The sequence below is a fragment of the Cucurbita pepo genome, chromosome LG13 (assembly GCF_002806865.2).
Source record: "Cucurbita pepo subsp. pepo cultivar mu-cu-16 chromosome LG13, ASM280686v2, whole genome shotgun sequence".
NCBI classification, from domain to species: Eukaryota; Viridiplantae; Streptophyta; class Magnoliopsida; order Cucurbitales; family Cucurbitaceae; genus Cucurbita; species Cucurbita pepo.
The window spans coordinates 9,002,995-9,025,745 of record NC_036650.1 but is presented as its reverse complement, the minus strand read 5'-3'; the positions used below and the strand labels follow the sequence as shown (position 1 = coordinate 9,025,745).

General features: G+C 38.5%; 7 protein-coding genes and 1 non-coding gene across 13 annotated transcripts; 3 read left to right on the top strand and 5 right to left on the bottom strand.

Moving 5' to 3' along the window:
* Nucleotides 1–1,314: 1,314 nt before the first annotated feature.
* LOC111808755 (actin-related protein 2-like) lies at nucleotides 1,315–4,618 on the bottom strand. 2 transcript variants are annotated; one of them, XM_023694913.1, is made up of 15 exons: nucleotides 4,403–4,617; nucleotides 4,185–4,295; nucleotides 3,936–4,070; nucleotides 3,785–3,856; nucleotides 3,634–3,712; nucleotides 3,400–3,449; nucleotides 3,223–3,326; nucleotides 3,043–3,111; nucleotides 2,890–2,953; nucleotides 2,321–2,389; nucleotides 2,109–2,192; nucleotides 1,966–2,024; nucleotides 1,787–1,853; nucleotides 1,632–1,715; nucleotides 1,315–1,545 (listed from the first exon to the last, which is right to left on the bottom strand). In XM_023694913.1, exons 1-15 carry the CDS (start codon nucleotides 4,442–4,444, stop codon nucleotides 1,465–1,467), a joined length of 1,170 nt encoding a protein of 389 aa, XP_023550681.1. In that variant the 5' UTR covers nucleotides 4,445–4,617; the 3' UTR covers nucleotides 1,315–1,464. The 2 variants fall into 2 exon arrangements, with proteins under 2 accessions (XP_023550681.1, XP_023550682.1); XM_023694914.1 differs by lacking the exon at nucleotides 3,785–3,856 and having other exon boundaries at nucleotides 4,403–4,618.
* Nucleotides 4,619–4,810: 192 nt separating this feature from the next.
* On the top strand, nucleotides 4,811–7,943 carry LOC111808752 (pentatricopeptide repeat-containing protein At5g14080). Of its 2 annotated transcripts, XM_023694911.1 has the most exons (3): nucleotides 4,811–5,259; nucleotides 5,362–6,589; nucleotides 7,646–7,943. In XM_023694911.1, the coding sequence occupies exons 1-3, from the start codon at nucleotides 4,936–4,938 to the stop codon at nucleotides 7,912–7,914; spliced, it is 1,821 nt and encodes a 606-aa protein (XP_023550679.1). In that variant the 5' UTR covers nucleotides 4,811–4,935; the 3' UTR covers nucleotides 7,915–7,943. The 2 variants fall into 2 exon arrangements, with proteins under 2 accessions (XP_023550679.1, XP_023550678.1); XM_023694910.1 differs by having other exon boundaries at nucleotides 4,811–6,589.
* A 7-nt stretch (nucleotides 7,944–7,950) lies between these two features.
* LOC111808753 (ACT domain-containing protein ACR6-like) lies at nucleotides 7,951–10,869 on the bottom strand. The gene is made up of 7 exons (XM_023694912.1): nucleotides 10,431–10,869; nucleotides 10,025–10,070; nucleotides 9,778–9,892; nucleotides 9,637–9,704; nucleotides 8,909–9,514; nucleotides 8,725–8,829; nucleotides 7,951–8,634 (listed from the first exon to the last, which is right to left on the bottom strand). The coding sequence occupies exons 1-7, from the start codon at nucleotides 10,475–10,477 to the stop codon at nucleotides 8,293–8,295; spliced, it is 1,329 nt and encodes a 442-aa protein (XP_023550680.1). The 5' UTR covers nucleotides 10,478–10,869; the 3' UTR covers nucleotides 7,951–8,292.
* Nucleotides 10,870–11,766: 897 nt separating this feature from the next.
* On the bottom strand, nucleotides 11,767–15,857 carry LOC111808751 (ABC transporter I family member 11, chloroplastic). 4 transcript variants are annotated; one of them, XR_002817124.1, is made up of 12 exons: nucleotides 15,587–15,857; nucleotides 15,404–15,461; nucleotides 15,160–15,239; nucleotides 14,726–14,777; nucleotides 14,476–14,609; nucleotides 13,890–14,004; nucleotides 13,670–13,756; nucleotides 13,264–13,312; nucleotides 12,703–12,787; nucleotides 12,355–12,462; nucleotides 12,158–12,219; nucleotides 11,767–12,033 (listed from the first exon to the last, which is right to left on the bottom strand). XR_002817124.1 is itself a non-coding variant. In XM_023694909.1 (11 exons), exons 1-10 carry the CDS (start codon nucleotides 15,673–15,675, stop codon nucleotides 12,384–12,386), a joined length of 828 nt encoding a protein of 275 aa, XP_023550677.1. In that variant the 5' UTR covers nucleotides 15,676–15,857; the 3' UTR covers nucleotides 11,767–12,133; nucleotides 12,355–12,383. The 4 variants fall into 4 exon arrangements, 2 of the variants coding, with proteins under 2 accessions (XP_023550677.1, XP_023550676.1); XR_002817122.1 differs by having other exon boundaries at nucleotides 12,158–12,462; XM_023694909.1 differs by lacking the exon at nucleotides 12,158–12,219 and having other exon boundaries at nucleotides 11,767–12,133.
* Nucleotides 15,858–17,587: 1,730 nt separating this feature from the next.
* On the top strand, nucleotides 17,588–18,719 carry LOC111808749. Its single transcript, XM_023694906.1, has one exon. The coding sequence runs from the start codon at nucleotides 18,277–18,279 to the stop codon at nucleotides 18,484–18,486; it is 210 nt and encodes a 69-aa protein (XP_023550674.1). The 5' UTR covers nucleotides 17,588–18,276; the 3' UTR covers nucleotides 18,487–18,719.
* A 223-nt stretch (nucleotides 18,720–18,942) lies between these two features.
* On the bottom strand, nucleotides 18,943–22,474 carry LOC111809330. Its single transcript, XM_023695772.1, has 3 exons — nucleotides 22,092–22,474; nucleotides 19,692–19,785; nucleotides 18,943–19,548 (listed from the first exon to the last, which is right to left on the bottom strand). The coding sequence occupies exons 1-3, from the start codon at nucleotides 22,300–22,302 to the stop codon at nucleotides 19,182–19,184; spliced, it is 672 nt and encodes a 223-aa protein (XP_023551540.1). The 5' UTR covers nucleotides 22,303–22,474; the 3' UTR covers nucleotides 18,943–19,181.
* Nucleotides 20,952–21,439, top strand: LOC111808750. The gene has a single exon (XM_023694907.1). It carries the CDS (start codon nucleotides 21,064–21,066, stop codon nucleotides 21,268–21,270), a length of 207 nt encoding a protein of 68 aa, XP_023550675.1. The 5' UTR covers nucleotides 20,952–21,063; the 3' UTR covers nucleotides 21,271–21,439.
* A 174-nt stretch (nucleotides 22,475–22,648) lies between the features above and the next one.
* On the bottom strand, nucleotides 22,649–22,730 carry TRNAS-UGA. The gene has a single exon. It is a non-coding gene; the product is annotated as a tRNA-Ser (tRNA).
* Nucleotides 22,731–22,751: the final 21 nt, after the last annotated feature.

The following is a 22,751-nucleotide window of genomic DNA, read 5'->3' as shown; positions in this document are numbered from 1 at the left end:
AATACTTCTTTCCAAATTTGATATTTTGGTTGGAAATAAGTAGTTAAACATTCATAGAAACTATATCCTCGTCAGCATCTCCATGCACCCCAACAGCAGCAAGCAGCCCTTGTCCATGCTATGAAGTACGAGGGATTCCGGATAATTGGTAGTAAGTTCCCGACGTGGCAGTTGAACATGTTTGGCGTTGGGCCTTCAAGATCTTCTCCAATTGCGTGGAATTCAATTGGTTGAGCACCAGCAGGTTTCTGGTACGGCGTCTATGGCGGGGCCTCCTCCTGAAAGCAACTACTTGTGCACATGCAAGAAAGTGCAGTCCACTATCTTGTTCCGACGCTTTTAAATGGGAACAACCAACCAACTTAAATATATAAAATCAAAAGTTTTAAAAATTGCCTCTCCCCGTCTAAGTAGATCTCAACTTCACCCTCCACTCCAGGTTAATAATAAAGATCTACCTGCTCCGACCCATCAAGCTATGGTTGAGCTGATTTGAGTCTGCTTTCGTGGTGGCAGCAGTGGCGATGGCATCGGTCGTGGTAGTGGCGGCAGATGCGGATTCCCTTGGTTCTTGATCTCCTTGTTGTTGTGGCAGCGACGAGGTAGTTGTAGTCCAGCATTACGTCTCCTTGACGAGGTAGTTGTAGTCCAGCATTACGTCTCCTTTTAGGGCCCAACATCCTTGTTGGCACACTGTCCCATGTCCACCTCCTTTAGGGCTCAACGTCCTCATTGCCACATTGCTTGGTGTCCTCCTCGTTGGTACACTGTCCTGTGTCCACCCCTCTCCAGAGCTCAGCGTCCTCGCTGACACACTGCTCGGTGTTTGGTTTTGAGAACATTTGTAACAGTCTAAGCTCACCGCTAGTAGATATTGTCATAATTCACCCCCTTTTGGGCCCCATCGTCTTTGTTGGCACACTACCCAGTGTCCACCTCCCTTCGGGGCTTAGCGTCCTCATTAGCACACTATCCGGTGTCCACCTCTTTCGGGGCTCAACATCCTCATTGGCACACTATCCAATATCTCGTTACGTATTGCCGTCATCCTCACAGTTTTAAAACGCAACCCTAATTATCCGGCGTGGGATCTCACAACTTTCCTCTCACCACTCACCACGGTTGATGATTCTTCATTTGACCCACAAACACTTGAAGAGTTTGGAAGGGCTAAGTCCTTGAAATCTGGTGGAAGAGCAGGTTCAATTTTTGGATATATAGAGTTAAACGTAAAGAAGTCTATTTCTCCCTTCTGGTAGTATTTGGAGTCATGCCTTAGATTTTGTAGATGTTTTAATATTTGAAACTTTATAAAGAAACAAACTGAGATTGAATCTTTGAAGAACAAATTAGAAGGCGCCGATGTTTGAGTTCAAAACAGGTTGTGATTGCATTACAACTCTGGAACCAAAGAAAATAGAGGTAAAGTGGAGAGGAAACAAGAACCAAGTGATTCCCAAAAACTCATGCCTGCCCACATTTTGTTAGACAACCAACACCTTCTTCTAGATAATCCTCCCTGCTGATCCAAAACTCAGGTGCATCCTGGATGTGTCACAACATACAGTGACCTCCTCTTTTCTCAAATGGTTGTTTAATAACGTTTTCGATATCGCCATACTCAAACATACCTTCATTATTCCTGCTAGGACTGCACCTCCCAGATACACCATGTGCTTTCTTCTTGGTGGATCCTCTATGCGCAATCTCAGTTTCTATGGATCATTCAGATTAATTACAGGCACATATAATAACTAATAGCTAACGGGATCGGATTAGATATTACCCTTAAACCATCTTTGTTTCCCTTCAACACCACTTCGAGATAGCGCTCAACTATTTCCTTCTCCAAACTGAATATTATTACAATTAGTCACCCATGTACTCAAGCTCTAAACACATATTAAACACCAATTACGGGTCAACCCTATGAAGTAATTGCAGATAAAAACATAAAGTAATTACCGACTAGGCAATCCTGGATACATTGTGCTCCCACCACTTAAAACGATATGCTGGTAAAGCTGCAAACCAATGGCATTCATATTTACTTTAACATCAAAAATGAATATCCATTTCTTGAAATCATATCAAACATCTAACCATACCATCATCCGATTATCAATATCCATTTCTTGAATGCAACGAAAAACCATATCTGCTATGCCATCCCCTTCAATATCTATCAGTTCCTGCATCAAGGAACGAACTTCATTTATTATTTAATCAACCTTGTTTTAATCAACATTGTTATAAGTACAGTGCACATAACAATGTTGAACAAAGAAAAAGAAAGCTTTGTTAAAAATCACAGGCTTACTGGAGTAAAAAGCGCCTCAGGAGCTTGAAAACGTTCGGTGCCAACTTTGATCACCCTTCCATCTGGAAGCTGCTTAAAGTAAATCATCCACGTGAAATTAAAATAACATCAAACACAACTCTCAGTAAAACCAAAACCAAGTAAAAGAGCTCTCAAATCAACAAACTTCAAAAAAAGTCGCAAATCATGTTAGAACAAGAATACAAAACCTGGAGTTCAAATGCAATGATTTCGACCCAAATTTCAAAGAAATATAGTCTATAAAAGTGTATGTACACGCTTAAAACCAAAACCCTATTTGGGTCATTCGAAGCACACGCATAAAAAAATTGAGCCACGGTAGATATTTTTCGACATTGTTGTGGGGAATGTTAATATTCGAGTATTTCAACTAAGAATATGCTGTCTTAGTTGAGTTGAGGCAACATGGAGTGGTTACTTATATAGCTAGGTCCATTAGGATTATTACTGTTGTGAACTTCCAGAATCTTCAATCGAAGTCAGAGGAGTTTACTTATACAGAGTATGATTAAGTTGAACTCTTCAAAGAATTTCGAAAGGTGACTTACAGTGTAGTTCTTGACAAGAATGGTGGTCTCAAGCCCCAGTTGATATTCCCTCTTGTAATCATAACTGCACATATATACATACGTACATGTATCATTAAAGCGCGGTGAACAAGCACATATCAAAAGCATACGAAGTCGAATTGTTTAGTCGACCTTATATAGCATAACTTCTCCTTAATTTCCCTAACAGCCTCGAAATCAGCAGACCTATTCATCGAATACCTTCAAGAAGTTGTATGTGTTAGCCAAAGAACAATCCATTTAACTGAAGAAATAATCTCTTAATTTCCATCCAGTTTTGATATCGACTGTTCAATGAAAAACAATTCGCACCCTCTCCGTGAGAGTAAATCGACAAGATATGAAGTAATGTGTCGCCCAGCTATGTTCATTCTTTTTGTAAGATGAGGAAATGAGTAACCATCAACAACTGGAACCTGGACAACAAATTTACTTTGTTCAATAAGCATAAGGAAGATAAAAGAGTTCAGCAATATGTAAATTATTTACCACATGAGTGACACCATCACCGGAGTCGATGACTAACCCAGTCAGTAAACCTGGCAGAGGAAGAAGAATGAGTGAAGAATTAGCTGAAAAACAAGAGTGAATTTGAGGGTGTTTACCATAGGTGTATGCCTTTTTCTTCTGCATCGTAATCATATTTACTTTTCTGTTCAACAATTATGATCTACTAACCAAATATACAAGGGAAGGTACACCTTCATTCATCTTTATAAGCACCTTGAGCATACAAAGTTAGAACTGCTTGGATTTGAATGAAGACCCCAGAAAAGTTGTACTTCTCAAACATCGTCTCAACCTGTTTGGTAAAATTGACCCAACTCATTAATGAAATCGAAACAAAATTCAAAGAAAATCAAAGCTCACAAACCATTTGTTCACGGTTCCTCGAAGGATTCAGAGGTGGGTCTGTGAGCAAAATTTTACATTCTTTTGGATCTATCTATTGGCAGCAAAAACAGAAGCAATTTAGTTCAGCATTATATGTGTAATGCTGATTGTAAGTGCTACAAAATCCTTGCCTTCAGTTCATTGAAAAAGGCATGGTCCCACACATGACCCATATCATCCCAGTTTTGGACAACTCCATTGTGAACTGGATAGGTTATATCAAGTTGATGACGCAAATCTGCACAGCTTTCTCCGACGACAATGTCCTAGGAGTAATTCAGAGATGATTTCTCAGTTCACGTGACTACAATATTCAAATGAAAACGGAGGAGCGATTCTTGTTCGATGAGCGACACAAACAAAACAGGGAAATTGCGAACCTTCAACTCCTGCTCGATGAGCGATTCTTCGTAGCGAAGCAGGGGCCTCCCCACCACACAAGGAAACACAGATGTGGGAAAGTTCTCCCCGGCGAATCCACATTTCACATACTGCGATTAATCGACGATCTAATTTTAGGTAACCGAATCGAGAAGAGGGTGATCGAGGGGGGAGAAATCGATAGGTTGAAGCAGCGGTTAAAAGAAGAAAGAGATACCCCAGTTCCGTTGTCGCAGACGATAACCTTCCGATTATCCATGCCGTCGCGATGCGGCTTTGTAGCAGATGGTAGTGGCTGCCACTTTTCTAAGAGCGATTTGGTTGGGTTGCGATGGCGTGAACTAGAAGTTAAGGAAAGCACGGAAGAGAAATACTACACGAACACAGATCACCCATGAGCCTACACGAGGTTTCCTTACCAATCTCAAAGAAACAAAAAAATATCCTTTTTTTAGAATTGCAATTGTAAATCTTAAGTTGGAATTAATACATTTTCATTAAAAGGAAATTAAAGTTCATCTACGAATTATTGGTGAATTATATCAAGTTCAATCCATGAACTATTTTTTATTAATGCTTGAATCCAATTTCGAGGAAAAATTATTATCATTATTTTTTTTTTTTTTTTTTTAAGTTCAATCATGATAATTCATTTTGCCTCCATATTGTTCATCAATTACTCCCAAAGGAGACAATTCGAGGAAGGACGGACTCAGAAACGAAAGCCGTTCACTCCCGCGCAGTTTTGAAATGAAACCCCATTTACAAGAATTAGCTACTCGAGTGAGCAGAACCATACTATCAATTTCAAATCACACAAGGCCGGCTGGATCATGGACCCCTTCACTGGAGCAGAATTTGCATCGACTCGGTTTTCGCGAAACGCTAAATCCATCGCTTGTCTCTCAAGTCATCGATCCTCATCTTCTCAGTCATCACTCCCTCGCTCTCGGTTTCTTCAATTGGGCTTCTCAGCAACCTGGTTTCGCCCACAATTCTGAATCCTATAAGTCGGTTCTCAAGTCTCTCTCTCTTTCATGCCAATTTGGGGCCATTCATAGTCTCTTGAAACAGGTAAAAACTCAGAGAATTGGTCTCGATTTATCTGTTTATCACTCTGTTATTGATTCGTTGATCATTGGCAAGAAGACACATGATGCTTTTCTGGTTTTTAAGGAGGTTACTTCAGTTACCCACGTTATTGGATCCGAACCATGTAATTCGCTTTTGGCTGCTCTTGCTTCTGATGGGTTTTTTGATCATGCCCAGAAAGTGTTCGATGAAATGTCTCTTAAAGGCATTCCTTTCAACACTCTTGGATTTGGTGTGTTTATATGGAGGGTTTGTAGAAACGCTGATGTAGTTAAAGTTTTGAACATGCTGGATGATGCTATGACCAATAATTCGGAGATCAATGGATCTGTCGTTGCCACGCTGATCATTCATGGGCTCTGTGGGGCATCTAGACTTTCAGAAGCTTCAAATATTTTGGATGAGCTTAAGAACAGGGGTTGCAAGCCTGACTTTTTGACGTATTGGATTCTTGGAGAAGCATATCAGTCAGCAGGGAGTGTGGTTGACAGGGAGAAAACCCTGAAGAAGAAGAGAAAGTTGGGGGTAGCTCCAAGGCTTCATGATTATAAGGAGTTCTTATTTGCTTTAATAGCTGGGAGACGGATATGTGAAGCTAAAGAGTTAGGTGAAGTTATTGTGAGAGGAAATTTTCCCATGGATGAAGATGTTTCTAATGTGCTGATAGGATCAGTCGCTGCCATTGATCCTTCCTCTGCTATTATGTTCTTGAAGTTGATGGTCGAGAAAGAGCGATTCCCTACTCTCCTGACTTTAAGAAATCTGAGTAGGAATCTATGCAAGCATGGAAAGATTGACGAACTGTTGGAAGTTTATCAAGTTCTGAGTAAACATAACTACTTCGATGATTATGATAGATATCATTTAAGAATTTCATTCTTATGCAAGGCTGGAATGGTGAAAGAGGCCTATGGTGTTCTGCAAGAGATGAAGAAAAATGGGTTTGCCCCCGATGTATACTTTTACAATTCTGTGCTAGAAGCATGTTGTAGAGAAGATCTACTTCGGCCTGCTAGGAAGCTGTGGGATGAGATGTTTGCCAGTGGCTGTGGAGGTAACTTAAAGACGTATAACATCCTCGTTCAAAAGTTTTCGAAATCCAATCAGATGGAGGAAGCTTTGGTGCTCTACCGTCATATGCTTGGAAAAAAGGTGGAACCTGACATTACAATCTACACGTCCCTGCTTCAAGGGCTCTGTCAGGAATCACAACTGGAAGCTGCTTTTGAAGTGTTTAGCAAGTGTGTTGAACAGGATGTAAATCTTGCGGGAACCTTGCTGAGCACTTTTATCCTGTGTCTGTGTAAAGCAGGCAAGTCACTTCCCTGGTTAATTCTTGTGTGCTTGTTATATGCTTCTAGTTTGGAGTCATTTGTTTCTCACATAACAAGTCCCATAGTCACCGCCATACTTGACCCTTCTTTACAAAGCCTCTTCTATGGCCCAAATCACTCTCTCCTGGGTTATCTGTTGGATAACACCCTTCATTAACAACCAAAGCCATTGTTGACCCTGACCCTGACCCTGTAATATCTATCGGCTAAATCACTCTCTCTTGTGGAGTTATATGAGATCAAACATCGGTTGGAGAGAGAACGAAATATTCTGTACAAGGGTGTGAAAATCTCTCCCTAGCATACGCGTTTTAAAACCTTAAGGGGAAACCTGAAAGGAAAAGGCTGAGAAAGCCCAAAGTGGACAATATCTGCTAGCGATGAATTTGATGGGTTACAAATGGTATCAGAGCCAGACATCAGGCAGTGTGTTAGCGAGGACATTGAGTCCCGAAGGGGGTGAACACCGGGCGGTGTGCCAACGAGACGCTAGGCCCTGAAGAGGGTGGATTGTGAGATCCCACATAGATTGGAGAGGGGAGCGAGTGCCAGCGAAGACGCTTGGCCCTGAAGCGGGTGGATTGTGAGATCCCACATCGGTTGGAGAGATTAATGAAACATTCCCTATAAGAGCGTGGAAACCTCTCCTCACACCTCTCCCTAGCAGACACGTTTTAAAACCTTGAGAAAAAGTCCATAAAAGATAATATCGACTAGCGGTGGGCTAGGCCCAAACCTAGACTGTTATAGGTTATCTCTTAGATTACACCCATTTGTTACCTAGACCCTCTTCATAAACAACCAAAGCCATTGTTGACCTAATATCCTCCCTTCTATTGGCCAAATCACTCTCTTTGGAGTTATCTCTTAGACTACACCCTTGTCGGCTATGTTGCCTAACACTCATCTGAATCAGCAGTGTCCACATCGAGCCTCCTTGCCTCTTTTTGTCCTACAAAGAGTCCTGTAGGACCAGAAAACGGTTCTGTATTCAATATTTTCATTTAATTTAGCTTGGGTTCAAAACACTGCAGGTCATTTCCTTGCTGCTTCCAAATTACTCCGTGGTCTCACAAGCGACATTGCTCACCCAGACTCCCACGCAACTTTACTGAAAGGTTTTGCAGATGCTGGAGAGGTTCCACTTGCTAAGCAACATGTGGAGTGGGTTCAAGAAACCTCTCCATCAATGTTGTCTGTTATATCCAGTGAGTTATTAGCATTTCTTCCTTCCTCCCCAAAAGCAGATCCAATTTTACAGATTCTTCAAACAATACAAGAACTATCACGTTTCAACAATTGATGAATGATATTCCTAAAGATCTTCAAACATACAATATGAAGGCAATTTTGTGCATCTATTTCCATTGAATTTGAGGCCAATAATTACAGCTTTACAGTCTTTTCTACAATTTTTGTAGAATAAGCATTTTCCTCACACTACACTGTCCTGTGCACATCATTTTCTTAAAAGACAACAAATACATACATCCAATCAAACTTGCCTTTCAACAGAAGAAGGTAGGCTTCTTCTGGGTTTATAGTTATTCCAAACCTCTCACTTGTAAGGGTAAAAGGAAGGGTTCCTATACATTTACATTGTCCCTTGAACTTAATCGTGTATCTGTGCATCTTTTTTACTTGTGAAAGAATATGCACACAAAGGGCAGAGCAGCTGCTTTCAAGAGTAGGATCTTATCAATTTGAAATTTTGGAATGTTCTTGCCTTGAAGAAGTTCCCCAAGAAGACTCCTGTTGTTGTCTCCTTTGGGGACGTTTCAGAGAGGCACGAGCTGTGTTTCACCTGCAACATGGCGTCCCCGATCTGTTTTCGAATGGACTCAACAATCTTTGCATCAATGGTGGTTCCTGTCATGTCTGTAACATAGAAAATGTCCTTTGCTTTTCCATGTTTGGTGGCTATTTCTGCTCTCCTGATACACAGGCTGTTCTCCCTAAATACTCTTGTGATATCTGAGAGGAGCCCAACTCTGTCTTCTGCATACAGTTCTAGTTTAAGTCCCTGCAAAGGAAGCCAGACAACATTATATATTGCAGATACTTCAACTTCAAACAATAAGCAAAAGAAACTCAACAATGGCTTCTCTTGTACCTCAGACTCCCTTCTTTCAATAGCTGCTTCAAGACAATTCAATACTCGATCTCTTTCCGCTTCGGAGCTAATCGGCAACCCATCCTTGTGTCTTATGTAAAATTCCTGAAAAGAAAAGTACCCGTTTTCTTTTAAATCACAACTAACTCAAAAGCTTAAATGGTTCGAGGGATCTTAAAATTACCAGATAAGCTTCCATTCTCCCAGTGTTGACCATCCCATGAAAGACAAAATATTCCATGTCCGTCAAAGTGCAAATGACATCAAACAGCAGCTTAGGGCGATCTCTAGATCTGGTAGTAATCACAGTGTAATCCTTCTCTGTGCAATCCAAGACAGTAACATGGGGTCTCAAGTTCTCGTGTTCAACCTCAAGCCTTGTTTGGCCAGCCCTTTCATAATCTCTATCAGTCTGCATGATCTGATGCAGCCTTCTGTCTGTGCTGGTGACCCCAGGAGGAGAAAGGGTCATTTTGGCTTCCTTTAACTCGCCATTCCCTCTGAGAACATTGCACAGTAACTCCTTGATTGTTAAGAGCCGCTGTGTATCTTTGATGGCTCCGCCAGTGGCATCATCTGTCACATGCACTACAGCTGCAGCCCTATTATTGTGTGTCCAAACGTCAGCATTTACTACATTACAGTGAAGGTCCGCAAGAACAGCACAAACTTCAGACAATAAACCAGGCCTGTCATTACCAGACAGCTCGATCGAGGTGTGATCTTCTGAGGGCATCACACCGACGGATTCCCTCAAAGATGGCACAAAACTCGCATCAACTTCAAGCCTCTGTGTAGTGAAGTTAATAATCTCATTATAACACAACCCTCATAAGAGATGAAACATTCATTTATTTATCCCATAGTACATGTACAAGGGTTTAAAATCCTATAAATTGAAAGGAGGTTTACCATTTGTATGGCGTTTATCACTTCTTGGTCTCTGATTTTGTTTCCTTCACAAGTGATAACATTAAAAACTGGAAAACAAAGTAACCCATAAGTGGTTAAGCTTTTCAGACTCAAAGTAACTGAAAAGTCAGAACTACTTACCATCCATGAACCAACCTCCATCAGAGGAGATATAAGCTTTGGTCACTACTAAGTTCATATCCATGAGGACTTGCACAACTTTCAAGAGAATCCCGTGCTTGTTCATGCTGTCAACCTAATGAGTGGAAGGAAAGAAATGGTAGCAATCTTTAGCTCATGATTGAACTTTTTTTCTTGTTTTTTTAGAGAAAAAAGAACAATAAGTGCAGGGCAGACTTGAAGATGATCAAAATCCTAGAGAAAGCACCTGGATGACTGTAGCATCCTTACAAGCGTTATTGTCAATCACAACTCTGCAGGGAAGGGAGGGAATGAATAAAATAAATGAGAAGAAGAAAAGCAGAGAAGAAATTGTATTGTGAAGTAAAACAGAGAGGAGAATTATTCTAGAAACAAACAGCCACAAAACTAATACATCATTGAGTTCATTCACTTCAACTCGAGTAAATGGATTGCAATAGAAACCAAACCACATCTGCTTTTGATTGTTGACATTACTCCAAGAAGTCAGCAAAACCAAGAAACTTGGAGGAGAAAAACGGAAACTCAACAGATTTCCAGTAGTCACAGAGGCAAAGAATTTAAAACACCATCCGAGTCGAAAATCAAAACCCGTTTCATTTTGAGATGCCCACAAGAAGGAAGAGGAGTACCTAGGTGGGTTCATCCTCCTGATAAGTTTGTCATACTCGTTGTCCATGCTGAAAACCCTCCACGATCTCCGCCCAGAAGCAGACTTCAAGAACAGCCCACAAAAACTTATAACCAGAAACGACTAAAGCTGTAGAAATGAAGAACAAATCCTTGCAGTAGCAAAAAGGAAGAAGAATAAGAAGAAGGGAAGGCTTAAAAGTAAAGCAGAGAGGGAAAGGGGAAAGGTACAGAAGGGAAGCGTGGATTGGAGGAGGAAAACGGTGAAGGTGGGGTGTTGGTTTTAGGATAGGCAATGAAAGTTTAGGTGCGTAGCTTCTTAATTTGTAGGATTTGACTATATCTATTTCCATGGCGACTGGAGGAAAGGCTTTGAGAGTAAAATTTTTGTGGGTATTATTGATAGCGATTGCCCAAGTTGTGGAGGACCACCGAGGGCGCTGCGGATCACGTGTCATCTAACCCGCGGGACTTTGGTCGGAGAGTTGCCGCTTATCTTGCCGCCAATTTCACCGTGAACTGACTCCTAAACTGCCNGAGGATATTTTGCCGTGATAATTACTTAGAATATATCTCAGATATTTAGGGAGTTGTTAGTATAGATTTGATTAACCGTATATTTTATTTATTTACCAGATTTAGTTAGATATATTTTTTTTCATTTTTTTTATGCTTCACTTTCTAAATAATTACTATATATATTTTAGTTTAACTTATGAAATTTCTCTCTTTCAAATTTTAGGTTAACTCGCAATATATGATCTAATTAACTCCATATCAACCCATTCAAATCCATATCCATAACATATGATCTTATAGCTTCACTTAATGAAAATTTCAAAATTGAGAAGATAACAATCAAGATTGAACCCTTTTGTTCTATCCATATGTATGGAATCAGCTGCTGGGAATATACTTACAAAGGTTGCAGAATCTGAACCACTTGCCAAACTGTTAACGAATAAAGGGAAATTGATCGCAATAAAATTATAGTGGAACCCTATCTATAATTCATGATTCATATTATTCTTTTCACACTAAATCGCCCTAAAATAACCAATTTATTTAGTGGGATGAAGCCTTCAAGTTCCATAGTCTGCAAACGATTACCAGAAAACAGGAGAAACCAAAATCCCAAGAAAACAACTGAACTGCTTTAAATTGTATCTTAGTTCTTAAGAATTATCATATCAAATGTCGATATCGAACGAACGAGTTCAACAAACTCGAGCTTCTCTACATCACGCCTCGTTTGAAAAGGGGTGTAAGGGTTGATCTCGCCCGGTTAAGTTGGAATTGAACTAAACAATATTTCATATAAAATAAAATGCAGATGAATAATAACAAAGTCTAGTAAGTTGAAGATTTGGAAAAAGACTCGAGTCCAAAATTGTTACGGCATATATGTTGTTTTAAAGTTCTGATACTATTATTGAATGTACAACGATTCAAAAAATTCCCCATTAGAAACAGAGGCAATTCAATATGGGTTGGTTACCATAAACTTGCGAATCTACGACTAGTTTTGGTCCTTGAGTTGATGCAGTGACTCGCAAAAGCGTGAATGAAACTGCACCTGTGTACACAGCTGTGGTTGATTCCATGCTGGAAATTCAAGGCAAAGACAAAAGATTTCATCAAAATGAGGAGAATTTATTCCCAGAGGTAATGCAACGGCACTTTTTCTGAAAGAATCTTGTTGAAACTGTACAAAAATGTCAAACCATACGTATAAACATGGATATTCTCCTCCTGGTAAACTGACAAATTTTAGTTCTCATACCTACATGACTAGATAAAGAACAGTTCATTTTAGAAAATCCAACACAAGCTTGGTCACCAGACTGTGGCAAGCTTTTGTGAACAGAAATGGAAGAAGCAAGAGAAAATAATAGAGTAGCCATAGCAGCAGGAAACTATACTCACAGCATGAACGCATAGTCAAAAGTTACAAATTAAACAGGCAGAGCTTCTTCTCTAAGAACACCGCCCATTTCCATTCTCCATGAATAGTCAACCAAGCCAGCAAACTCTCTGAAAGGCACACAGAATTAATGAGTGAACATGAACACCTTTATCAAATGAGATCAGAACAGGTTAAACATACAGTGCAAGAGAATGGCAGTGTCAATTTTCTTTTACCAGATTTTGTTCGGTAGAAGCAAAACTGTAGTTGCATTAGGTTTGGAGCAATAAACTTGAAGCTTAACAAATTTCAAATTCTAGAATAGTTAAGACAAAGCTGGAAGAGGGAGTGAAAGAGCAGAGACTAACTTGAGATCATGGCTGACGACAAGTACAGTTAAGTCTTTCTTTAGATTCTTTAAAAGCTTCACAACATCAGCACGAGCCTTCCAATCTATCATATAAGAATGAAAGGGCATTAAACAAAAGCATAGGCCAAAATTACATCCCACATTTCAAAAAGCTTCGTATGCCAAGATGCCAAGCGATATGAACCAGTCCTTATAAAAACAATAGAAAATTATTCCAATAAAACATTAGGTCCCAGAAATTGTTGTTAAACATAATTTAAAGCCAAGGGCAAATGAGAACCCAAGTTTGAATAGCTTACAACAAGTTGAAGTGGAAGCTATTCATTCTAGCCTTGTGATTTGATTAATGACATACTAAAGGTGAAGACCTTAAGTTCCTGGAATTTCAATGATAAAAAAGCCATCAAGTCAACCGAAATACGTGAACTAAATGATCCAGAATTTCCTTAGTTGGATTTCCCATTTTTTGTCAAATCCCCAAGTTTGTGGGACATTCAACTTCTTCAGTTTTTAGACAATACTATTATATTTATAAGGATCGTGAAATTGATCATCATACCAAGACCAGCTAGAGGCTCATCCAGTAATAACAGATCTGGGAACTGCACCTGCAAAAAAATAACTTATTCAATGTATATGTTCTGTTTAAGAAAGCAGGTACACAAGCATTTTGAGAGGTAGAAATAGAACAACGAATTATATTTTAACTAAACAATTTGGAACTAGAATCAGATGAAACAAGAATAGCATTAATTTATTTCTCCAGGCTAGCAATAAAAATCATGTATGTAGTAGTACCCCAACTACCACTAAAATTGTGGAGTCGACAATATTTTCCATCAATAATCAATTATTCAATTTATCTAACCTTAAAATGTTGTTAGATTAGACCTAAAATAAAAGGCACAATTTTTGTACTCTAGATTCTATTCCTCGCATGAGTTCATTTTGTTGTTTAGGCTTACCAATTGGATTGCCAAGGCAAGACGGCGCTTGTAGCCACCACTGAGAGAGTGAGGATCTTTGTCCAAGGGTATGCCATTTAATCCCACCTACCGTCATCGAGGGAAAGGAATATAGCAATCCGTCACGATAATAATAATTATAATAAAATAATAAAAAAACATGTATGCCAACATAACAAAAAGAATGTAATCAACTGTTGATGGGAAAGATCAAAAGTACCCAATTAATTGCTCTTTGGAGTCTCAAGGCAAGGTCCTGTTTCAAATAAACATCACTCTTTTGCCGCGGCCACCCAAATGTGACTTCATCAAGCACGTTGTCTGCAACAAAGTACCTACCTTCAGCAAAAGAATATTTTCAGTAACTTATCATTTCATAAGCTATAAATGATGAAGATTTATTGGTTTTTTATTTTCTTGAAAAATTAGTAAAGAAGAAAGGTTTATAGAGGGAAATGTAAGGAGCAGAATGAAATTTAGGACTGGATTAATGTGTCTAGATGACTTCCTCTTTAACAAGTTTCGTTTTTTTCCACTTTTTTTTTTTTTCTTTTTTTTTCTTTTTGACCAATGGAAGAGTTCTTCTATAAGCTCCTTTGTTCTGATCATTCGGGTTGGAAACCTAGTCCTTCCTACATACTTTGTTCATTAATATAAGTGTTTCCCATCCAAAGGAATGATATAAATAGCAGGAAAATGAGGTGATATGTATGAAAAAGAAAGGCCACACGACTCTATGAGATTAAAGCAGCCTTAATCACATTTCTAGTTTTAGTCTTATCAAGGCTAACCAAAATGGACGATACCTCTCTGGAAATTGAAAGACAATGCCAACCCTATCAGTGGTTAACGGTTGAGAAGACTGACATGGTTTGTCATCTTTACCGTACTTTTGGACATAAATGGAACCTGAAGTTGGTTTGCTCAGACCTGCAAGAAGCTAAACAAGAACGGGAAGAAAGATTAACATACTCGTAAACAATAAATCAACAATTGAGCATGAGAGAAGTAAGGGGAAGGCCTAATACATTAAAATTTCAAAGAAAATAGCTAAACCTGCAATAAAGTAGTTTTCCCACTTCCACTCTGTCCAAAAATTAACCCGAAACTGCATAAATCAACAGAAAGGAGAGTAATGTGGGGACGATAATGAGGTATATGTGAGCATTAATAAACTCTTAGGAAGAAGTCCATGTTAGAGATATGTGGTGAAACGTCCTTTATTACTAAAAGGGAGGACAGACAAGTCCTTCACAAGTGCCTTGATAGTTGATTCAGGTTAGCCAGGGTGAACTGTAATATAATTACTAGAACTCAAGAAAATTTTAGGCTTCAGAAAGATAATTTATTCAATCACCAACTTTTACAACCATTTTCCCATCCATGTTCATCATTAGAGAGTATGGGATAAATTTTCTCTCGAAGCTCGAACCCCTCGTCACGGTATACTACACCAAAATACACTGTGAAACCAGAGCAGCAAATTGTACCTTTTCTCTCGAAGGGAAAAATTAACTGTGTCGAGAAGAGAATGCTCGGTCCCTGGAGGTCGATAGCTTAAATCCCTAACCTTAAATATCACAAACAGACTTAGTAGTACGAATCAAGTTTCACAATAACATCCACATTCCACCAAATTGAAGAAATTGTAACGAAATCAAATGGGTCAATCTCAATTAGGGCAACAGGAAGGCAATAATCAGTGAATGATAGAGTTGAGAGATTGTAACTCACTTCAAAGCAAGAGTAATCGGATTTCACTGAGAGAGAATTGGTTCTTAGGGAAGTCGAACTGCAAACGCCAAATAAAAGTGACAAACAATACGCTAATTAGGAGTTGTCACGAAACAATGGCTTGAGTTCGAAAAACAAGAGAAAGAAAATGGAAGGATTGCAGTGGTGATATGAATAGAATACCTGCTGAAGGAGTCGCGCGCAGGTAAATTTGATAGTGGGGTTGGTTTCCAGCCAACGAACAACTTAGAAACAGAAACAAAGGTGGCCATGGGATCCGTTCAGCGGAGACGACGAGCCAGGCCAATGGGCTGAAGCTGAATGCCGTTTTCAAGCATCAAAATTTGTCAAAATCCCCAATTTGAAGTTTAATACCTTCGCTTCAATCTACCAATAGCTTAGCTTGTAAACACACAAACAGAAACATTTGTCCGATTTTGTTTCTCAAATTCACTCAAATTGAAGATACACACGGTTGAACAGATTTTGATTTGATATATCTGTACATATTGTTTTCTTTGGGCTTGCACGAAGGTATAGCCTAACTCCACACTCCACAACTTTCTCTTAAATAGTTAAACAGAGGTGAGTGTGGTGTATTATCTAATTCTCTATGTGTGCGCCATCTGTCTGTGTTTCTAGAACCGATTTCTTGAAAGAAATTATGAAAATAGTTAATTAATTAATTAATTCCATATATTCCTTCCATTTATTTTTATAATGATATTATTCTTAGAACATTTAGGTATTTAATTATTAGGTTATTAGATGTACAAATGTTAACGTTCTATTTTAGTAAAGAAAGTTGCCAACATATTAGAAAAATAGAAACAATGATTAACTTCTAATTAATAGGTAGAAGAAGATCTTTTGTCTTTGTCCAGAAGATTGGATTCTCCATTGCACAAATTTTATTAATCAAGAGATTAGATCTAACCCTTTATTTGGCTATAATCATAACACATTAATCTATATTAAATTGATTAAAGAGTAAGGTCTCCATCCATATCTTACCGGTATTACTTCGTAAGAACAATAATCTTCTGAATATTATGCTCCTACATATTTGTTTTTTCCCTTGGTGGGTCACCATAGAATACACTCAAAATTCTCTCATATCCATCTCTGAATTAGATGAGATAAAAATCTAGATCACTTGCTCCCTCATTATAAATAGCCCACTCCCCCGCTGCAAGAAGAAAACTCAGATCAAGAAAGAGATGGATGCAAGGTGTAGAGCAAGAGGCCTTGTGAAGGGCATGTTGGGCCCTCTCCATGGGGAAGGTATAGCGTCGTGTTCAAGTCATGTTTCATTTATGGTTCATCGCCAGGAGAGGGCTGCGATGGCTCCATCGAACCAAAGAGTTGTTCATGATCAAGCCATGAATAATGTTCACGAGGCCAACTTTAGGAACCCTCAAGGCGGTGGGGGTTTCGTCGACGAACATATCGATCGGAAGGCTGCCATGTACATATCATCAGTCCAAGAACGCTTTAGACTTGAGGGCTTAATCAATTGAAGAAGCTTTGCCATATAATGGATATTATGTGATGATTTCTGTTTGTGAAAACTAAATATATTCTCCTCTCCTGTGTTTTCTTTATCTAAATTAGGTTCGTAATAGAAATGTATAATATATTTTGCTAGGTGCTAATACAGTTGCAACCCGGATTGTGGGATTGTTTAATCTATCTAGATATTAAATATATAGGAGTTAAGAATGTGAAATTATAGACTCAATTATTGACACTTTATTCTTCTGTTCTTTTGTGCAAAGAAAAAAAAAAAACATAGTAGGTGGAATCATTTAGATTAATATTAAGTGGCAAGACTAATCGACCAAAGTGGAATCATTTTATTGGCTACGATGTTTATATAAAAATCAGCTAAAACTGGTAGTGATCCCTTTTCTTCAAAGAATATGTTCCTTTTCAAAATCCTAAAACTACCTGTTCCTGGCATTACCCTTTCTTCTTTGTCATGACCCTTGAAATTTAAAAGCTATTTTTCAATTGCTCAAAAAAGGTGGTTGTTGCATAAAAACAAGAGACAGGCAAGAGTGGGCTTACAAAAAATGAAAAGAGAAGAAAAGAGGGAGAAAAGAAATTTGAACACTATGTTCATAATCATTTGATTGATTCCTATTCACACCAGAGAAGATGAGTGGTCTTGATTGCCTACAGAGGCGAAGAAAAGAATAGAGCAATATGTTAACAGATAAATCTGAAAAGCAATGCACAGAGATAAAGCTATTTCCCCATCTTCAAGATATGATATTATGCGACAACAAAAATATTCTGCTCATTACCCAATCAAAGCGTGTGAACTTCAATCTGCCTGATGAAATCACATTCATAGTTGCATCATGGTGCAATGAATTCCACAGGCTTTGAACATCTTTATGACAAGACAATCCTTCTAAGCTTTTGGGTGTAAAGAAACAAACAAACAACAAAGCATTCTCAATAATCTAAGCCTGATAAACACAACTTTACACTAGCACACACATCCAATTTCTTTAAACAAAAGGCTCCACCTTCATCACACATCCCTAAAGCAAGAAAAAAGAGAGCATTTCCATTGGAACTGGAAGGAAGGAAAATCCAAATCCTTTTCTTTCAATCTTCATAAAGCAGATCCACTCTCATCGACCCATCACATACCTTTCCTTCGATTATAAACATTTTTCTTCTTTCTCCCCAAGTTTGGCATCCAACCCCTCAACTCCTTCTTCCTTAAGCAAATCTACAGACTCATTCCCCCTTATAACCCCTCTTTACTTTCAGGTAGTTCCAACCTTCAATTCTCTCTCTCGCTCACACTCATCCTATTCTCTTTATACTTCAAAACACACCTCTTCTTCTAGATAGAGATGAATGCAGACTGGGGGCCGGTTGTGGTAGCAGTGGCGCTCTTCATTCTCCTGTCGCCAGGGCTGCTTTTTCAGTTGCCGGCCAGAATCAGGGTGGTGGAGTTTGGGAACATGAACACCAGTGGGATTGCCATTTTGGTGCACGCCATCATATTCTTCTGCATACTCACCATATTGGTCATCGCAATTGGTATTCACATACACGTTTAACAACTTCATAATCTGCTTTGGCTACCTTCGCCAAATGAATTGCTTCTTTTTCACTAGGACTTACAGCATACTTCTGCCTATTCTGCTCCATTTCTTGTTCTCTTCTTCCCTTTCAACAATAACTTTCTATATTGTAATAATCTGTCTAAATGTAATCTATAATTTCCATTCTTTTTGGGGGTTAATAAGAAAGGTAAAGTTCAATGAACACTCTCGCGGTCATTGTTTGAATATTTTGAGCAAAATTCTTCTCTATTGTCTAAACTAATTGATCATACCCCTCTAGTAGCTTGCTTACACTATGAGACTTCAACAAAAATTTGACCAGATTATCCGCGCTAAGACGAGTAACCTTGTACTTGAGATGCGTTAAATTTATGAAACTAAAGAATAGAGGGAAAGAAAAAGAAGCTTCTCGATGAGCATGAGTAGCTACAGAGCCCAATGTTGGATGTATACTAGCAATGGAGGGATAGGCGTATGTAAAAACGAAATTAACAAACAAAATTCCTTTATCTCTTCCGAGTCTCCGACTACACATACACAAATCGCAAATCCAGACAGATCAAACAAGATCCGCCTCGAAAAGAAATACAAAACACAAGGCGGCACAAACATCACCAAGATTGCAGCAACTCCAGTTGGTAACAATCTCGAATGAAAACGGAAAGAGACGAGAATAAGAGGTTACCGGATCAGCCAGTATAGATGTGGATACGGAGAGCGAGAATGAAGACGGCGTAAAGGATGAAGAAGATGAGCGTGTGAATGGCGATGGCCTTGCCGTTGGTCTTCATACTCCCAAACTCAAACTGTCGATTATTCCCCGGAAACTGGAACAGAAGCCCTGGAGAGAGCAGTACGAACAGTACAACTCCAATCACTACCGGTGCCCAATCCGACATCCTTTCCCAGATTTCGTACTTCACTAGACGTAAAGAGAGAAATATCCAAAGTAGCAAAACGTGAAGCGACTTGGTCTTGCAGTAACGCGATGGGGAAGAAGAAGAAGAAGAAGAAGAAGAAGAAGAAGAAGAGAAATTGAATTCAGCAGAGTTCACTCTTTATTTCTGGATTCGAACAACGTGGGAATCTCCTAGAAGTTGGTGTTAATTACGAGATTGACACTGGTTGGTGGCGATAGGTACTGATTAAAATTAATTATTTAAGAATTTTATTCTGTGCGGGCGGTAGCAGATAATTACTTTCTGTTGAGGAGCTCGTAAATGAAGTGGTAAATGGGCCCCCGTGGGCCAGGGGGTTGATGGCCCACAGAATTGGCGGGTCGGTCGCGGTCGACTACAGAATAAGCGGGAAGGAAAAGGGATGGTCCTGCTCCTGAAATTATGTGGATTTATGTGCAATGTGCTCTTGCTTTTCTGCGCCTTTTTTTACCATTTAATTGCATCAAAATTTGTGCCGTGGACCTTCCGTCCTCTCAAGTGTTAATATATATTTTTTTAAATTTTAATCTCTATAATTTTCAAATTCTTGCTTAATTAAATTTATTTTTTTAGAAAAATTATAATAGTTTCTATTAATATTTAGAAATGTGAATAATCGACCCATGATGTATTTTCTTGAATAAAAATTGTTTATCATTTTATCAATTTTGTTTAAATTAATTCTAAACTAATATAATAATAATAATAAATTAAAATAAACTAATAATTTAAACGAAAGGCTAAGGGATGGGAACATAAAAGAAGATAAAATCTTTTGGTATGATTCTTGTTCCACGATGAATAGGTAAAAAAAAAGGGCTAAAAGTTGGTCCAACATAATTGGATACACTAGTCTAAATCTCAATGGTAATATTTATTAATTTTTAAAATATCATATTTCGACTGAAAATTATAATTTCTAATTTTAAAAAACCATATATATCAATTATTTTCGTTTTTAATTCTCTCAACCTTCACTATGGTATAATATTGTGCACTTTGAACATAAACTCTCATACTTTACTTTTGATGTCTCCGGGAGGCTTCTTAATAATAGAGATGTATTTATTATGTATAAGATGTGGACTCTTCTCCCAACAATTCTCCGCTCCAACAAAGTATATTATAGAGCCTCCTTTGAGGCATAAGGAGCCATTGAACAAAATACAACATTTTGACTACATTTTTCTAGACTCACAACTTCATTGTTTGACGTTTGAGAATTTTATTGACATGACTAAGTTAAAACTATGGCCATGATACCATGTTATAAATCATAAACTTTCACAATGTTACGATATCATCCAATTTAAGCATAGACACTTATGGTTTTGTTTTTAATTTTTTCAAAAGATTTCATACTAACGAAGATGTATTTATTACTCATAAATCTATGGTCATCCTCTTAAATAGTCAAGGTTGAGACGAGGTTGGGAATGAAATTGGAGTGGAGGACATAATTATGAACGCGCCCGCCATGTGTGATGGGGTGGGGTTAGTTACAAGGAAAATGGAATAAAAAGGGGATGGTGGAGAAGCTCCGTAAAACCTTTTACAAAAATTCTTATTCCTCTCTAACCATTAAAACTCACGCATTCTGTGCGTCCCCCATTTTTACAAGAACAACACAAGAATGAATGATTTGGCAGCTCCATTGATCGCTTCGGTTCTGTTTGCGTTTCTGTCGCCAGGGATGATCATTCAGATGCCGGGATCGGAACGCCCCCTCGAGTTCATGAATTTGAAGACCAGTTTTGCTTCCATCTTTGTTCATGCCGTTGTCTTTCTTCTGCTCCTTATTTTGTTACTTGTTATGCTCAACCTCCATATTTACATTTAGACCTCTGCTTCTTCTTCTTCTTCTTCTTCCTTCGACATCACGCTGCTGCTTCATCCATGTAATTTTTCTTAATTTCTCTCGTTGATTCGTGATCTGTAGTTGAAGAACTTTCATGTTGCTTACTCTTCATCGAATGAAAAATTCTCTCATCCGCTTAATTTCAAGTTCAGATCTCTTCTTCATGCTTTGATTTTTAGTTCAGTTTTCATTTCACTTTCCTCGCCTGAAATTTTGTTGATGCACTCTCTCAAATTTTGAATGATCTTGTACTATACTCAGACATAGACTCTAATTAATTTTTTTTGTTTGTTTGAGTCATAGCAGAATTTAGTTTATTTTGAACATCTGATAGATCTCTAATTAACTCCATTTTTTTAAAATTAGGTGTTCAGATTTTGATTATTGATCAAAACTGGAGGTCTAAAATTCATACTGATTCGATATGTGCTTTTTGGGGGACTAGTTTATTACCACGCCTAAAAATATTTTTGCTACGTTCTTAGTTTTGAATGTAAAATAAAATAAAGTTTAGTTAGGTATGCACGTAGTTGAGGCAAGTCACTTATTCGTAGAATAAAGTTTTATGGTAAATCCGATCCCCTTTCTCGAATCTCGAATCTCGAATCATCGAGTTGAGGAATCAAATTCCTCAAGAACAGAGGATAAAGTTGAGAGGATGATTATAAACAGAGAGAGATTAAAAAGAAAAAATGATGTATAGATGGAAGCAGATGATAGAGTTAGGAAGAAATAAAGAAAGAGGATTACACAAAAGGTGCAGAATTAGAAATAGAATTAGGATTAGAATTAGAATTAGAATTAGGAGCCCATATAAACATGAACACCAACAGCCAGCAAGAAGATGCAGATCAAGGCAAAATAGAGAGCGGAATGAACCAGAATGGAGACTCCGCTGGTCTGGAAGTTCCCAAACTCGATGAAGCGATTCTTCCCAGGCATCTGAACGAGCAATCCGGGGGTTAGGAGAACGAAGAGCACCACCGCCACAAAGACCGGACCCCAATCCGCCATGGCAAGGAAGAGTCTAGGGAATGGAAATGAGGAAGGTAGAAGAGGAGGAAGACGGCATTAAGTAAAGGAGAAAGGAGGAGAAAGGAATGGTGGTGGAGGGATGAGTTGGAAAGACGAAGGTTAGCGAATGAAGTTATTCAGATTCACATGTTCTTAAGTGGATTGGCTATAGGCTTTACTCTCTGTTTCTGTGTATTTTTGGTTTCTCATGTTTTATTCTTGACTTACTATTCAATCATTATGACCTTTACAAAATGTGTTCTTCATACTTCCATATATACTTCAAATCAAAACTGTAAATATCATTTTCAACCCAAGATGCAAAAAAGAAATTTAGTAAAATATTCGTCGACAGCAGGGTTCGAACCTGCGCGGGCGAAGCCCAACAGATTTCAAGTCTGTCTCCTTAACCACTCGGACATATCGACTATTTGTTAGTCAGGCTCCAT

Coding starts and splice junctions, on each gene's coding strand:
- LOC111808755 (XM_023694913.1), bottom strand. CDS start 4,444: ATGGATAATCGGAAGGTTATCGTCTGCGACAACGGAACTGGG. Junction 4,071..4,184: donor TCATCGAGCAGGAGTTGAAG/GTTCGCAATTTC, acceptor AATTACTCCTAG/GACATTGTCGTCGGAGAAAG. Junction 2,954..3,042: donor GAGAAGTTATGCTATATAAG/GTCGACTAAACA, acceptor ATATATGTGCAG/TTATGATTACAAGAGGGAAT.
- LOC111808752 (XM_023694910.1), top strand. CDS start 4,936: ATGAAACCCCATTTACAAGAATTAGCTACTCGAGTGAGCAGAACCATA. Junction 6,590..7,645: donor CCTGTGTCTGTGTAAAGCAG/GCAAGTCACTTC, acceptor AAAACACTGCAG/GTCATTTCCTTGCTGCTTCC.
- LOC111808753 (XM_023694912.1), bottom strand. CDS start 10,477: ATGGACAACGAGTATGACAAACTTATCAGGAGGATGAACCCACCTAG. Junction 10,071..10,430: donor AGGAGGATGAACCCACCTAG/GTACTCCTCTTC, acceptor CCTTCCCTGCAG/AGTTGTGATTGACAATAACG. Junction 8,830..8,908: donor GGAGAATGGAAGCTTATCTG/GTAATTTTAAGA, acceptor TTTTCTTTTCAG/GAATTTTACATAAGACACAA.
- LOC111808751 (XM_023694909.1), bottom strand. CDS start 15,675: ATGGCCACCTTTGTTTCTGTTTCTAAGTTGTTCGTTGGCTGGAAACCA. Junction 14,778..15,159: donor TTTTCCCTTCGAGAGAAAAG/GTACAATTTGCT, acceptor TGATTTATGCAG/TTTCGGGTTAATTTTTGGAC. Junction 13,757..13,889: donor TCCAAAGAGCAATTAATTGG/GTACTTTTGATC, acceptor CGATGACGGTAG/GTGGGATTAAATGGCATACC.
- LOC111808749 (XM_023694906.1), top strand. CDS start 18,277: ATGAATGCAGACTGGGGGCCGGTTGTGGTAGCAGTGGCGCTCTTCATT.
- LOC111808750 (XM_023694907.1), top strand. CDS start 21,064: ATGAATGATTTGGCAGCTCCATTGATCGCTTCGGTTCTGTTTGCGTTT.
- LOC111809330 (XM_023695772.1), bottom strand. CDS start 22,302: ATGGCGGATTGGGGTCCGGTCTTTGTGGCGGTGGTGCTCTTCGTTCTC. Junction 19,786..22,091: donor TCATGTTTATATGGGCTCCT/AATTCTAATTCT, acceptor CTTATTCTGTAG/TCGACCGCGACCGACCCGCC. Junction 19,549..19,691: donor TACGAGCTCCTCAACAGAAA/GTAATTATCTGC, acceptor CCAGAAATAAAG/AGTGAACTCTGCTGAATTCA.